The 13935-nt window shown below is 41.7% G+C and overlaps 2 protein-coding genes across 2 annotated transcripts in view; both read right to left on the bottom strand.

The window, feature by feature from the left end:
* atp9a (ATPase phospholipid transporting 9A) overlaps positions 1-4386 on the bottom strand; it is a 35855-nt gene extending 31469 nt beyond the window's left edge. The window contains exons 1-2 of the mRNA XM_084069642.1: positions 4257-4386; positions 1258-1402 (exon numbers count right to left, since the gene is read on the bottom strand). Of these exons, the coding sequence (XP_083925768.1) occupies positions 1258-1402; positions 4257-4324 (213 nt within the window). The 5' untranslated portion in view covers positions 4325-4386. The remainder of the gene's footprint in view (positions 1-1257; positions 1403-4256) is intronic.
* Positions 4387-6062: 1676 nt separating this feature from the next.
* On the bottom strand, positions 6063-13419 carry sall4 (spalt-like transcription factor 4). The gene is made up of 4 exons (XM_084068337.1): positions 13344-13419; positions 7975-10506; positions 7573-7874; positions 6063-7207 (listed from the first exon to the last, which is right to left on the bottom strand). Exons 1-4 carry the CDS (start codon positions 13408-13410, stop codon positions 6773-6775), a joined length of 3336 nt encoding a protein of 1111 aa, XP_083924463.1. The 5' UTR covers positions 13411-13419; the 3' UTR covers positions 6063-6772.
* Positions 13420-13935: the final 516 nt, after the last annotated feature.

Genomic DNA, 13935 nt, shown 5'->3' with positions numbered 1-13935 from the left:
AATATATCGGGCTCTAGCCATCACGTATTGTATGCTTTGGAATGACTTACCTGAGGAGATCTGACTGGAAAAGTATGTTATTTAAGCTTCTCCTAAAAACAAATGTTGTCTTTTTTGTGAATCTTTTGCCATTTCTACTCCTAATTTTATAGTCTTTTATTTTTATTTCTTGCTTTTTAAATTATCTTACACACATATTTTGCACTTTGTAAACCCTGTTTTTTGGAAATTGTGGGATATACATTATAAAATTATAGCAAGCTCTGCCTACAGATCTGTCCTGAAATAACCTGTAGCATTGCAGACCACTGAGCATTTGTCACAAAATGACTGCTGGTATGATCTGATGACAGCAGTCACATCTAGTGACAAGTGTCACCAGGGGCCATGCTTCCAAGCATCCCAGAGGTATGCCAACAATCTGATGATAGGCATTTAGTAAACGTTCTCATCCAGGGTGAGATATGAGTGCAAAAAGGCTAAAAGTCTAGATCGGAGTCTTAATTAATTGTACAAATGGAATGAAACGGACCTGTAAGGTTCCATTTGTACACTTTCAGAGTTAAATTAACAGAGGATTTTCCTGTGCAAGGGTGAAAGCCACATCGATCATTTCAAAGAATATCCCAATGTTACGGCTCCCTGGATAGCCAAAACCAGGGGTCTTCAACGTTTTTCAAGCCAAGGACCCCTTAGCTGAGAGAGATGAAGCAGGGACCCCCACTACATATTGTATAAAATTGTGTTGCAGATTAAACCTTTTCATAGATTCAATAGACTTGTTTGACAGCACTATCATTGTGTAGGGTTGTGTTGGACTCATGTTAATGTGTATTTTCAGACAGATAACCACTGGACTGCTCTTTTTTCCCTCTGCACCAAACCTCTTTGCCGAAAATAGCCGATCTACAAGTTCAGCTTGTAGATCCGCTTTTTTTCGGCTAATGTTCCCCTCAGAATAGGGATGCTAGGGTTCAAGAGGTTAATGTAAAAAAAGACAGAAAAAAGTTCCCATCGCACAAAGACTTGGCGGCCCCCCTGAAGTAACTCTGAGGACGCCCTAGGGGGGTCCCGGACCCCCTGTTGAAGACCCCTGGTCTAAACTGCTCCTTTAAAGTGAATCAGGACCAGGCAGAGAGAGCGAGAGAGAGCGAGCACAAGCGCGTGAGAGAGGGAGAGAGAGAGAGAGAGAGAGAGAGAGAGAGAGAGAGAGAGAGAGAGAGAGGCGTAGGGGAGTGACCCCTGACTGACACTCACCCCAGGCAGGAAGGTGAAGAAGTTGTACTTCTGGTTGTTAATGACGTTCCTGGGGTACCTCTGCTCCCTCTTTTCTGGGTGGCCCAGCCACACAGTGCGGGGACGGAAGTCCCCCATGCCACAGCATCTCGACCACGGGCAGCACCTGGGAAAGAACAGCAAAAATAATTTCATAAAAATCGCTCTTTGTTTTATAACTGGACTCGACTATGTGAATGGGGCTCTAGTATAGTGAAATTGCATTAACCCTTTAAGACCGGGAACGCATCTGTGTCGTTTTAGATTTATTTGGCTATTAAAAGATTGCAGATATACAAGCTCATAGCACGACACTCGGTGCCACGCTACAAGCTTGTATATCTGCAATTTTTGAATAGCCAAAGAAATCTAAAGTGACACAGATGCGTTCCCAGATTGAATGGGTTAACAAGAAATAGGATAAGATATAAAAAATATTATTTTAGTTTTGACAAATCTCGTATAGTTCATTCTTCACTGACCTATAGTAAATGGTGAGTGGAATGCATTTATATAGCGCTTTTCTCCAAAAGCCTTTTACAATGTATTTCACATTCACCTATTCACACACCGATGGCAGAGGAAACCATGCAAGGCACCAACCTGCTCATCAGGAGCAGTTAGGGGTTAAAGGAGGAGTTCACCCAAAAAATTACTTATTTTCTATCAATTACACACCCCATGAAGCCTTGATTTCACGGATTTATTTTTGTTTTTGTGGCATTCCTAAGACAATAATTTGATGACCGTGTGTATTTCCGGTAGGAGACACAAATAATCTACTTTGTGTCTCCTACCGGATACATTAGCCGGTAGGAGACGGGAATCAAATTATTAGCTTAGGAATGCGACAAAAACAAAACATAATCCATGGATTCAAGGCTTCATAGGGTGTGCAATTTTGATAGAAAATAAGTCATTTTTTGGGTGAACTCCTCCTTTAAGGGTCTTGCTCAAGGACACTTCGACAGATAGCCGCCTGAGCCACTGCCGTCCCGCACGGCTTTATTCAAAACAGGGATTTATTCAAAAGCATATGTCAGCCTTTTCTGCCATCTATAATCAGAAACATCTTTATTGTCACATCACAGGTTTACAGGCGTAAAGAAGTGGGTGAAATTTGTTTTGGTGCAAGCTCCATCATTTTGGTTTAAAGAAGATATCGTTTAGAGAAGACAATCTCTCCGTATTGCCCAATTTAGACCAAAAAGTAGACGTCTCGTTATTGTGTTGCTTATTGAAGCTACAAACCCACAGAGCAGACAAAGCTGAGCAATGTGACCATGAGGGACTATAGAGATTGGACACAGAGAATAAATATTAACTTCATATGTAATAGGCCTTCCAGTCCCTCCACCCTACCCAAACATTCCATTTTAGTTAACATAGTGACCTCATATCATGCAGTGATTTCAATACTTGCCTTACTTCCTCAACTATCAAATACTGATTGAAAACCTAATAAACCATGTTTAACACATTACTGTACCTTATTTAAATAAAGGAAGCAGTGGTGGAAAGTAACTAGTACATTGACTCAAAAACTGTACCTGAGTATAATTTTGAGGTACTTTTACTTTACTTAGTAAAATCAATTTAGCCAATCTAAGCTCACAATGCGTTGTGAGATTGTGGATCTGCTATTTTCGAAAATATTTGTTAAGCCAATGCTTAGGTACTTTTACTCTAGTACAATTTGAATACAGGACTTTTACTTGCAACAGAGTATTTATACATTGTGTATTGCTACTTTTACTTAAGCAGCAAATTATTATTTTGCTACTTTCTTCCACCACTGTATAGTATTTCTTCTACCACTGTAAGAAAGGAACCATCACTTAAAACAGAGCTGTTTCTGTCTTTGTGGTGTTTCTTGTTACGTTATTCTGTAGCCATGATGGACAAACAATGAAACAACAGACTGCTCACTGGCTAAATACTGTTTGAGAGGTCTACAAATTGGCTAACTACAGCATATGGTCTTCAAGACACATGTCCCGGCACAGACAATCCCCCTGATGTCAGAGATGACACTGCACAAACGATTCTTGCCCTCCGGGGGTTCAAGTTTTGCACGTTTGTCTAGTATAATCCTCTGTATAATCTAGCACAGGCTTCTGTTTCAGCCTTACACTTTAAGGTATATAGGCTACAGATCTACATGACATTGCAATCACATCTGAAATAACACATTTATACATCATTAGTATTTACTAATGTAATATAATCCCAACTCTGAGGCAGGTCAATTGGATGAAGGGCCTTTCTTGCCTGTTTAAAGACCCATTACAAACCAAAGAAAATAATAATAATCAGCATTGCTCTTTTTGCACAGTTCCTTGATAACATGTTGGGCGTTTGAATACCAGATCCATTTGTAATAAGTGTGTTTCTCATTTGTGTGACATCATCATGTCTATTGGCAGGCTATAGCCTGCTTGTCGTGACTAGCAGCTAGGTGTTTCTCCATCATCTAAGCTAAGGCCTGGTCTAGTGTGCGAGTTACAGTATAATTCTACAATAATTCACAACTACCCCCCACAGATAGATTTTGGAAACGGTAGTCAAACTAAAATGTAAATTGTGGCCTGTTCGGTACTGACAGATTAGGTCAGTCCACTAGAGCCAATAGAGTAAATATTGGCATGGGCGTCAATTCATTGCACTTGCCCCGATACTAGCAGCAACCGGAACAAGGATGTCTTCTGGCGCTGTAGCGTTGTGAGCTTTTAGCAACGATGAATGGAAACATAATAAACATCAACGCGTTTATAACTGAACCACAGCGATTAGCAGTTGCATTGTTAGACATAAAACGCGACATCGCTCAGTAGTAATATCAGGGACAATGCCGATTACACTGACTGTAAACAAGTGCCATCGGCATTGGCGGACGAGCATAATGTAGTCACATCTGATCTGAATCACTTTGTTATTTCAGACCGTATGTTTTGCTCTATACATTCAATACCCTTCCTTACCCATTCCTGTTTTTACTGTCGTGTCTTTTCTGGCGTCTCACGGGCTGTAGTGGAATATTGTCCGTCATTATTCCTGCAGCTCCGGACGGTGGAAGCTGCGGGGCAACAATCACCTCGCTGTCTCTGTGTTCTGGGCGGAGGCTGTTCTATCTGTCACTCTGGGATTGTCTGCTTCTGGTGGTAGGCAACAGCAGCAAGACAGTAACCAGGGCAACTATTATTCACTACGTCTTTTCCGTGGAAAAAATTATATTAGGGCGTTTAATGCATTTATTATTTATTTATTATTAGCTCTAGCATTTTAAAGGTTTTCATGGTTTTTAAGACCAATACATTGTGATACCCTAATCCAGTGGTTCTCAAACTTTTATATTTCATAGTCTCTCTAACTCTGACAGTATACAAATGAACCGTCAGGGTTCATTTGGTTGTGTAACTCTGACAGTATACAAATGTACTTTCTGAGACATACTTCAACCCCTCAAGGAACCCTGAGAGTACATGGACCGAGAATCACTGCCCTAATAGGCCTACTAGTTTTGTCCTCACTATGATGTGAACATGTCCTGAGGCCTGCATCAACACACTATAGTAAAAACAGGCTAGTTGACTTAATTTGATTGTGGAAAGACAATTGCGTTGGGCATCATGCTTTAGTTGTGGATGCAAATGTATTTCATCGAGGATGCAAATTGATAATGGGATAAGACTAAACTAAACAAGTCATTGGATAGCCAGTACTGGAGATCAGCAATTTCCAATCTAAAAGGTGACTTCAGGGATGATGCAAATGCTCAAGATCAAGCCAGCATGGAAACATTAAGCTTTGAAGGGACCAAACATTTTCAAGACTGAACCAAACATTTACACTGGCAGGGTCCATGATTAAAATAAATACCATAAAAATAATGAACAACATTTGAAAAGCCACCCTGATTTTATTTTTCAAAAAAACCAAAACATGTAGGTGAAGAAAAATTTAAAGAAACATTTACATTGTAAACAAGCCAAAAGGGCTCACTTTCTTGAATTGTAGGAGACAACTTTAAAGCAGTTCTGACACATTATGAAAGGCACAACTTGGTAAATGCACATCAATGGGGAATGTACAGTAGGAGCCTAGAACTATTCTGACCATTCTGAGATGCGTAAAGTGTCCAGTGGTACATTCAGTACGATCCAACTCAGCAGGTTGAGAATGAGATCATATCAATCACATACTCAATGTATTGGAGAATGTACAGGGCACTGAGATTAGGAAGGCTCAAGGAAAAACTAAAATCTAGACGAGGTAGAAATGTACGCTTCCAAAACTCCATATTACAATATAAATAGTACAAATGCTATAACAGTTGATACAAGAATGTAGAAAAATGTCAGAATTAATCAACTAACAAACCTAAGATTACAGCTTTGTAATAATTGGGAGAAGTTGTACATTTGTTATCAAAACTTTCAAAAGAACATAAGAGGAAAGAAAATGACAACATTGTTTATTTGCCCTCTTCCAGTATGACCATCATGGTTATAACAAAAGCAAAAAAATATGAAATGTAACGCCCGCCCGCCCCCCCCCCCAAAAAAAGAAAATATAAAGTGCAGGAATGAAAACATTTGGGAAGTTTGTAACCTTCAGAATTCAGCAATCCAAAGTGAGTCTTCAGCAGTACAAGGAGCTGAAAACGTTAAATAGATTCTTGTAAACTGGGATGAACAACTACGATGAAAATTTTAAACGCTACACGGTTACAACATATTGAAGTATCACAGACAGAACCTTCATTACAATCTTATGGTGCATTAAAAAGTCAACAGCAACATTTACAATTCACTCTAGGCACTTAGCAAAACAGTTCTTTTCAGGCGACTACTGAATCTCAGCAGCCAACAAAGACGTTTATGAATGACACCATCGTAAACCATACTACGAAAAATAGATGGGTGAGCAAGAGTGCCTTGATGTGACAAGGAACAAGACAAAGTTAGCCAGAACATTGGAGTCTTCATGACATAACTCTTCAAAAGAACATGTAACTACAAAACTGTACAATTCCTAAAGTTCAAATATGGCACAATAGAAGAGTAGTCATGAACAGATAAACGTGGTTAGCTATACTATTGTTCCCCATCAACACTAAAACATCATGTCCATAATATCAGTCACTCCCTGAAACTTTCCCTCCACAATTCGAGTAAAAGAAATCCTTCAAAAAAGTACATCAGGGAGACAGTCTGAAGTAAAGCAGTTTCAAGTAAGTTATACATTCCATTTCTGAATATGCAACCAAAAAAAAGTCACAGAACAAAAATACCCGCATAAAAAAAAAATACAACTACAGTAGTTATATCAAGTAGAACTAAGAAAATAACACTTGTGATTTGTTCAAATCAGGAAGGGGAGAAAAACTGCAATTCATTTAAACATAATTATGCTCAGTGAAGGTTTACTATGAAAACTGATTGTACCCGTCATTGCCTCTGAACATTCAAAACAGACTAGATAACTAGTCACAGGCCTAATTAACTGCAATTTTACCCTCCTCCATGAAATGTGGAAATTGTGATTTTGGCACACTTTCAGGGCTGTTCTTTTCTATTTCAGCCATGGTAACTGGCATGCTAGAGTGGGACCCATCCATCTTCATGAGGCCTCCAGTTGATCCAACCAAGGGCCCACCAGCGAGGCTTCCTGGGAGTGGGATGCCGCCGCTCTGAATGACAGAAATCTCATTGGTCTTCATGGTTAGGCCACTGCTGAAGGCAGCAGCATACTGGTTCCACAGAGAGGGGTCAAAGCTGATTGGTGGAGTGCCCAGCTCTTTGGGGGCCTGCATCATCTCTGGCAAAATCTTGGCTTCAGAGTTCATTGCCATCAGGGCCATGGGATTATCCAAAGACAAACGCTGGCCTCGCCTTGATGTGTTGTTCCACATGTGTGTTCCAACATGTACCTAAAAAAACACAAAAGTATTAGAAAAAACGTGATGGACATTGCAGTGAACAAAAAAGTATAGTGATGGACATCGCTGTGAACAAAAAAAAAGCATTGATCCAATTGCCTTAACCCCTTAAACGGAGAAAGTATACATGTCATTTTAGATTTTAGCGTCGGCTATTCAAAAATAGCACATCTACAAGCTCACTGCGCATCACTTCGTGCCGCACTGTGAGCTTGTACATCTGCTATTTTTTGGGGGAAAAAAACATACCTTGAAAGTGTGAGAACTACAGATTTAGAAGGCATTTGTAGAATCGGCCTTAGGTCTTAATGGGTTAAACAGTATCACCATATGCACATGAGGGTAAAACATCTTACCTTGAGATTTCCCTTGGTAGTGAAAGCCCGGCCACAGATGGTGCAGGCAAACGGCTTCTCCCCTGTATGGGTACGCTCATGGATCTGCAAGGCACTTGCTGAAGAGAAGTTCTTCCCACAGGAATTACACAAATGCTGTTTAGTCGATCGCCTCGCCAAACTGTTAGCAGAGGACATGCCTGCGCCCTGAGACATCTGGGAACCAAACAAGCCATGGGGTCCAAGGGGATTCTCTTGAGGGATCTTCATATCAAGGCTGGCCAGACTTGGAGGCATCCTCATGAAAGGCATGTGACTGGGAGCTGTAGAGATAAGGGGGGGGGGGGGGGATTAGATTACATACATTCCGCATTCAACCTGTTACATACAACTGTTCATACTTTAATAAAACAATAAACTCACCATAGTCTCCATTAGAGAAGTCTCCATTAGAGAAGTCTCCATTAGAGAAGTCTCCATTAGAGAAGGACAGGCCTGGTTCTTCTTTAATAGCTTCTTCTTTAATTGCTTTAGGAGTGAAGCTATTGGGTGCCGTCAAGTCAAGGGCACCACTCGACTCATTGCCATCTTGAGCGCCACTGTCGGAGTTCTGCCTCGAGCCGTTGCGGGAAAAGTCCTCAGCCATTCCATATTCAGGAGACTTCGACAGGCTGCTTCCCATATTGAAATTCACCGGGGAAGAGGAGTGAAACGACATGGCCGAGTCTGAGATGGCGGGACTACGGCCGTTCTGATATTCCAGCTCCCTGGGAGCTGAGGGGGATTCTTTGGGCGTCCTCCTCTCACTCTCTGATGCTGTGCTGCTCTGGCGTTTCAGTGCGAGTGCTGATGTTAGATTCTTCAGAACATCCAAGCTGGAAAAAATGGATGGAGGAGGAGGCTGCTGCTGCTCCTCAGACATTGACGGTGGGAGGGAATCTGACGGTGGGAGGGAATCGGAGGTGTCATTCATCTTCTCCTCGGAATCCAGCTCGGCATCCAGCTCTGCCTCATGTTCATCTATGCTTTCGTTGTAACTGTTGGCGTCCATGAGCTTTTCGTCTGCTACAGAGGAATCCATTGATCCAGCGGTTTCATACTGGTTTTCTGACACTGGGGTGTTGGGAATCTGCCCACCCATATGCATGCGAATGTGCTGCTGTAGAACCACTGCATTTGTGAACTTTTTCTGACAGATGGGGCATGAGTGCTGCATTTTCAGAGGGGTATTAGCCCTGTGGACTCCGTAATGGGCCTTGAGGTTGCCCTTGGTAGAGAATGCACGGCCACAGATCTTACACTTGTATGGCCTCTCTCCTGTGTGCGTGCGGTAATGCATCTTCAAGGAGCTCTGGCAGCTGAGGATCCTATGGCAGATGACACACTCATTTGGGTCACTGGTTCTCTTTAGGCCGTCCACCATCTGCTGGAGTTTTGCCGTTCCGGAGCTTTGCTCTCCTGAGACGGCATTTCCATTCATGTTGGAATCCTGATTCTGATCCAACCCCATTTCATGGCCAAACCTGTTTGAGGTAAGTGATGCCCCATCCCCTGTGGATGGAGAGGGTCTCTGGGTGAATGAGTCAGCCCTAAAAGTCTCAAATGTGGGCTTGAAAGCTGGTATGGGTGGTGGGTGGATCGCAGTAACTGGAGGACCTAGTATGGGCTTCATATCAAGTATGGGCTTCATATCAACCATGTTGGCAAGCTCTATGGGCATGGACATGCCATAGGGAATGCCACTACTTGTGGGAACATTGTCAAGGTGCTCTGGCACAGGATATGGGTTCATCCTGATATTAGGAAACTTATCCCTATGCCTTTGGAAATGCACTTTGAGGTTTCCTTTGGTCGTGAAGCGGTTCCCACAGATGTTACATTTGAAGGGCCTCTCTCCGGTGTGGGAACGCACATGTATTTGAAGAGCACTGTCATTCCCAAAGGACTTCCCACAGTACTTGCACTTATGCCTGATTACCAACGACTCACTATTCTTTGAGTCTGATGGCAGGCTAGGAATTTTTGCCTTTACTTTCTTAAAGGATTCAGCCCCCCCTTGGAGGCTGGGGAAAGCCATAGCTGCCGGAGAAAGGGGCAGCAGTGCTGGCAGGCGGCTTGCCAGATCTGGAATGTCCTTCGAAATGTCTGTTTTAGAAAAAGACACTGTGCCCGGTCCTCCACCCAGAGAGGTAGGCATGCCATGGGTTAGAGGTAGTTTTCCTTGCTTCAGGGTCTCCATAGAGAGGCTCTGGCTGCCTGTTCTTTTACCAATCAGAGCTGCTGCAGCAGAGAGCTGTTGAGAGAGGTGGGCACCAAGGGCTTTCAGGGGGTCCACCACTGCCCCTAGTGCCGAGTGGAGACCCTGGGGGGCCATCATGGCTACCTGAACTCTGATCTGTTCTGTGAGCTGGATCTGCTGGAGTTGCTGTTGCTGCAGACAAACCAACTGTTCCAGAATCATTGGGATAGCCTGCTGTGTGATCTGGGACAAGGGGGCAGATATGTGGGTGGACATATGCTGCGTGACAGCCACTTTAGTGGAAGGCATTGATTCAAGGGTGACGTTCGAATTTTGCACCTTGGGCGAGGTGTGGAAAGGCACCTCTGCTTCTTCCTGTTGGCTTGAATGCTCTGTGTTCAATTTCGTTTCTTCTTCTTCTGCCCTCATCAGCTCTGTGTTGCTATTCGATGGGGAATGGCTGCTGGACTGTCCATCATCAGGGTCACTGGTGAGGCCATCAGGAGAACCTTGTGAATATTCCTTAAGCAATTGATTTCTTTCGCCATCATTCATGATGACCACCTGCTGACTTTTAGTGCAATTTTTCTCATGGTCGAGAAACTCTGCCTCATCAAAGAATTCAGCACAGCACTTGTTGCAGACCCTGGTCTCGTCCATCTTGAACCTCTTCATCTCGTTCCCTGCCTCTTCAGTTTCACCATCTGGAGCAATGCCTATAAACAGAATGACATCAAGTTTAACATTACAAACAGAAATTCACAGCATACTATAAATACTAACTACACTTTCATTAAATAAATCACATACTGCATGTCCTAATGCAGGTGTGTGATGATGTGGACTTACACACACCTCAGTTGTGGATAAGGATAATGCCAAAGGTAATTGGGAAGTAATGTGGCCAAGCAATGAATCTAAAGAATGGCACCTTACAGTTGAAACTTGAACTTGCCAATTGCACTTAAGAGCCAGCAGAGGGCATCCATCTACTGTAAACACTAAAACCTCACCAGGACACTGCATTTATTTGCTACAGAGATAAACATTTAATGTTGACAAACTTGACACACTGCTAAAACATTGGTGTTTAATACATTCTTATGTAGACTACTGATCAGAATGTAGGTCTTTAATTAATAATCAATAACAGCTTGTCTTGCATAATGTAAAGTCAAAGTAAGTTTAAACCACTGATATTTTAGCTATAGATAGGCAGTGGTAGAAAAAGTACTCAAAATGTTTTTTTAAGTAAAAGTATCAATACTGCACTGTAGAAATCTGTTACATAAAAACCCAGAATTCAAAATGTACTTGAGTAAAGTACAAAAGTGTTGGTAACAATATGTACTTAAAGTACCAAAAGTAGAAAGTACTGTAATGTCCCATTTCACAAGTATTCCAATGTATAAACATCTTTTGAAAATAGCAGATCTACAAGCTCAGCTATTTCAAATGGCCGAAATGTATAAAGTGCTTAAGTGGGTAATGTATGTTTATAATAATATATAATATAATAATCAAAATCTACAAAGCAACTAAAGATTTCAAATAATTGGAGTGGAGTAAAAGTATAGTAGGCCTATTTGCCTCTTGGGTGTAGTGGAGTAGAAGTAAAAGTAATGAAAATTGGAAATACTCCAATAAAGTAAAAATACAGTAAAGTAAAACATATTTTTTTTAAAGTACAGTACTTGAGTAAATGTACTTAGTTACTTTACACCACTGTAGATAGGATCCATTTTCATATTGTCTGCTCACTAGGGGGTCATTTCACAAAACCAGTTGCATTGTCAAAATGATTCCCGAAAAAGGTGTGTAGTCATGTTTGCATCTTCAACGAATCTGACTTTAATTGCACACCAGGTGTCATGAAGTGCCGAGGAAAAAACGTGCAAATTGCATTGCAGCCTAGTGTAAACAGGCCCACACTGTCTATTGCAGGTATTGCCGTGCAAAAGGCACCTGTGCCAACAAGTAAGCTATATGCTAAATAAACCTACTTCAATATATTGGCTTGGGGGCTACATTAATACACCACCCCATAGTTCTTAAAACGAATATAATAGCCTATACCAAAGTCAAACGGGTCCAACACGAAACCTCTAACAATTGAGGTGAAGTGAAAGAGCATCACCACTTGATGGCGCATGGCCTGAATCTGATCACCTTTATTTAAAAGGTTCGTGACACGAGGTGAGAGTGAGACTACGCGTTCTATTTACTGAGTTAAAAACTACAAGTCACAAAATGACCCAAAAAAATTAAATGTTCTAAACGATTACTATAGAACTTCATGTCTCCATCTAAAGGCCAGACCCCAGTCACCCCACCAATGCAACTAGTCGCAACTCCTTGCAACAAAACAGTTTAAGGCCATTCCACATCAACTCCTTGCAACTGCCATTGGGGATAATGGTTGCAAGTAGTGCCAGTTGCATTGTGTTGACTGGCCTTAATAATACTTATAGAGGTTTCAGAATTCTGAGGTGTATATCAAGAGCATTGCAGGGGCGTGTTGCATATGGCAACACCAAACGCACCCCCACCCTGTCTGTCTCCACAGAAAGACCACTGCTCCATCCCCCACCTCTCCACAGATGTACCAAAGGAAACAGTCATGCATTAAACTGGGGGATTTATTGCCTTTAGGTCAGCGTACTCCCCACATTTCATAGTTCATACACAGTTGTGGTTACCTTTGTTTAAAACTTAACATAGCCTAATATATGCGCACGGCACCCGCCCGCGTGTCCACAAATTATTATTTTAAACATTGTACCTGTTCTACACACGTTTGTTGAAACGTGGAGAACATGTACAATGTTTAAAATAATAATATTTGTATACCCGAAATGCATCAATGGCATAACTTCAGACGACCATCCAATACTCAAGTCAAAAAGCATCCATCCCCAAAATTCACAAGTCACTCGAACAGTACCAGGTAAAAACTAACATTAGAGTCCATAAACAAGTTTGAAAGACATTAACCAATGAAATCACACCGATCAAAGTTATGCTACCATCACAGCTAGTTTCCCAATCAAATAACCACTTTGTGCTTTAATTAAAGTTAAACTAAAGCAGGTTATTGATGGGAGCACTTTTTTCACACAATAATAGCAGATGGATTTTCAATGCATTTTCAACTGTATCTTACACACCAGTAGAGAAAACACGTTGGCGAAAATCGACGTCTGATTCTAATCTTTATTATAAACGATGTAATCCACGTAAACGTTTAATTAAAAAAAGTTATAAATGCCTGAATCGGCAAACTGTCTAATAAACCAGAGCGTATTCAGATTTTTCACCTGCACTCGTTAAAAAAAAGTTACGATATTAATCCCTCATCTTTAGCTCCACAGAAGACAGAACACGGTGCTTTAATTTCGGAACATGGGCAGTGTTCCAAGGGTCAGCATAAGGCTACACAGGTCAAAGTGCGACAGAAACAATGTAAAATGGCCCCGAACTTTTCGATCAAATATACATAAGTTTGCAGCACGACATGGTAAACTTATCGCTAACTTTCCTGAACCAAACTCACCATTTAATGCCGCTCCAGGCTCATCTGAGTTGATGTGCTGGGGTTTTGCTTGCTTGCGCCTCGACATGGTGCCACAACCAACCATCGGGGGCAAATAATAACGCTACGATTTTCCTCCCTTCTTTAGGAAAATTAGCCTCTCGAGTAGAAATGCGCATGTCAACGTCGTAATTATTATTATCAATAATGCATTGCGATTTATCATGGTCCTCTGACAGCTGATTGGCTCCAGTCCAAGAGCTCACACATTATTCAAATGTGGGTCCTATTGATGAGGAAAGCAGAGTGCCAGGAGGGGGCGGGTGTAAGCAGCTACTAGTGGATGGACGCAACGGTGGGAGGGGTGGTGGGAGGGCAAGTCATATAGGTCTGTCTGTCCCTGTTCATGAAAATGTTTGTCACTGAGAAAAAAGTTACATTTCCCTCCGGCGTACAGTCTAAATCAATTTGTTTTGTGCAGAATATCATCCTATTTATTAATTGTATAATTAGTCAGCGGTATAGGGAAGGCCACATTGTAATCTACGCCTACTAACTAAAAGCAAGTGTGTCCTACTACTGCATGAATTGAAGAGTCTAAATGTGATCATTT

This window comes from Gymnoscopelus microlampas (genome assembly GCF_963454915.1).
Source record: "Gymnoscopelus microlampas genome assembly, chromosome: 10".
In the NCBI taxonomy this organism is placed as follows: Eukaryota; Metazoa; Chordata; class Actinopteri; order Myctophiformes; family Myctophidae; genus Gymnoscopelus; species Gymnoscopelus microlampas.
This window is presented reverse-complemented; position numbering and strand designations above follow the sequence as displayed.

Excerpts from the sequence above, each read along its gene's own strand:
- sall4 (XM_084068337.1), bottom strand. The coding sequence starts at position 13,410 with ATGTCGAGGCGCAAGCAAGCAAAACCCCAGCACATCAACTCAGATGAG. Across the intron at positions 10,507-13,343 it reads GCCTGGAGCGGCATTAAATG|GCATTGCTCCAGATGGTGAA; the intron begins GTGAGTTTGGTT and ends TTCTGTTTATAG. Across the intron at positions 7,875-7,974 it reads CTTCTCTAATGGAGACTATG|CTCCCAGTCACATGCCTTTC; the intron begins GTGAGTTTATTG and ends TTATCTCTACAG.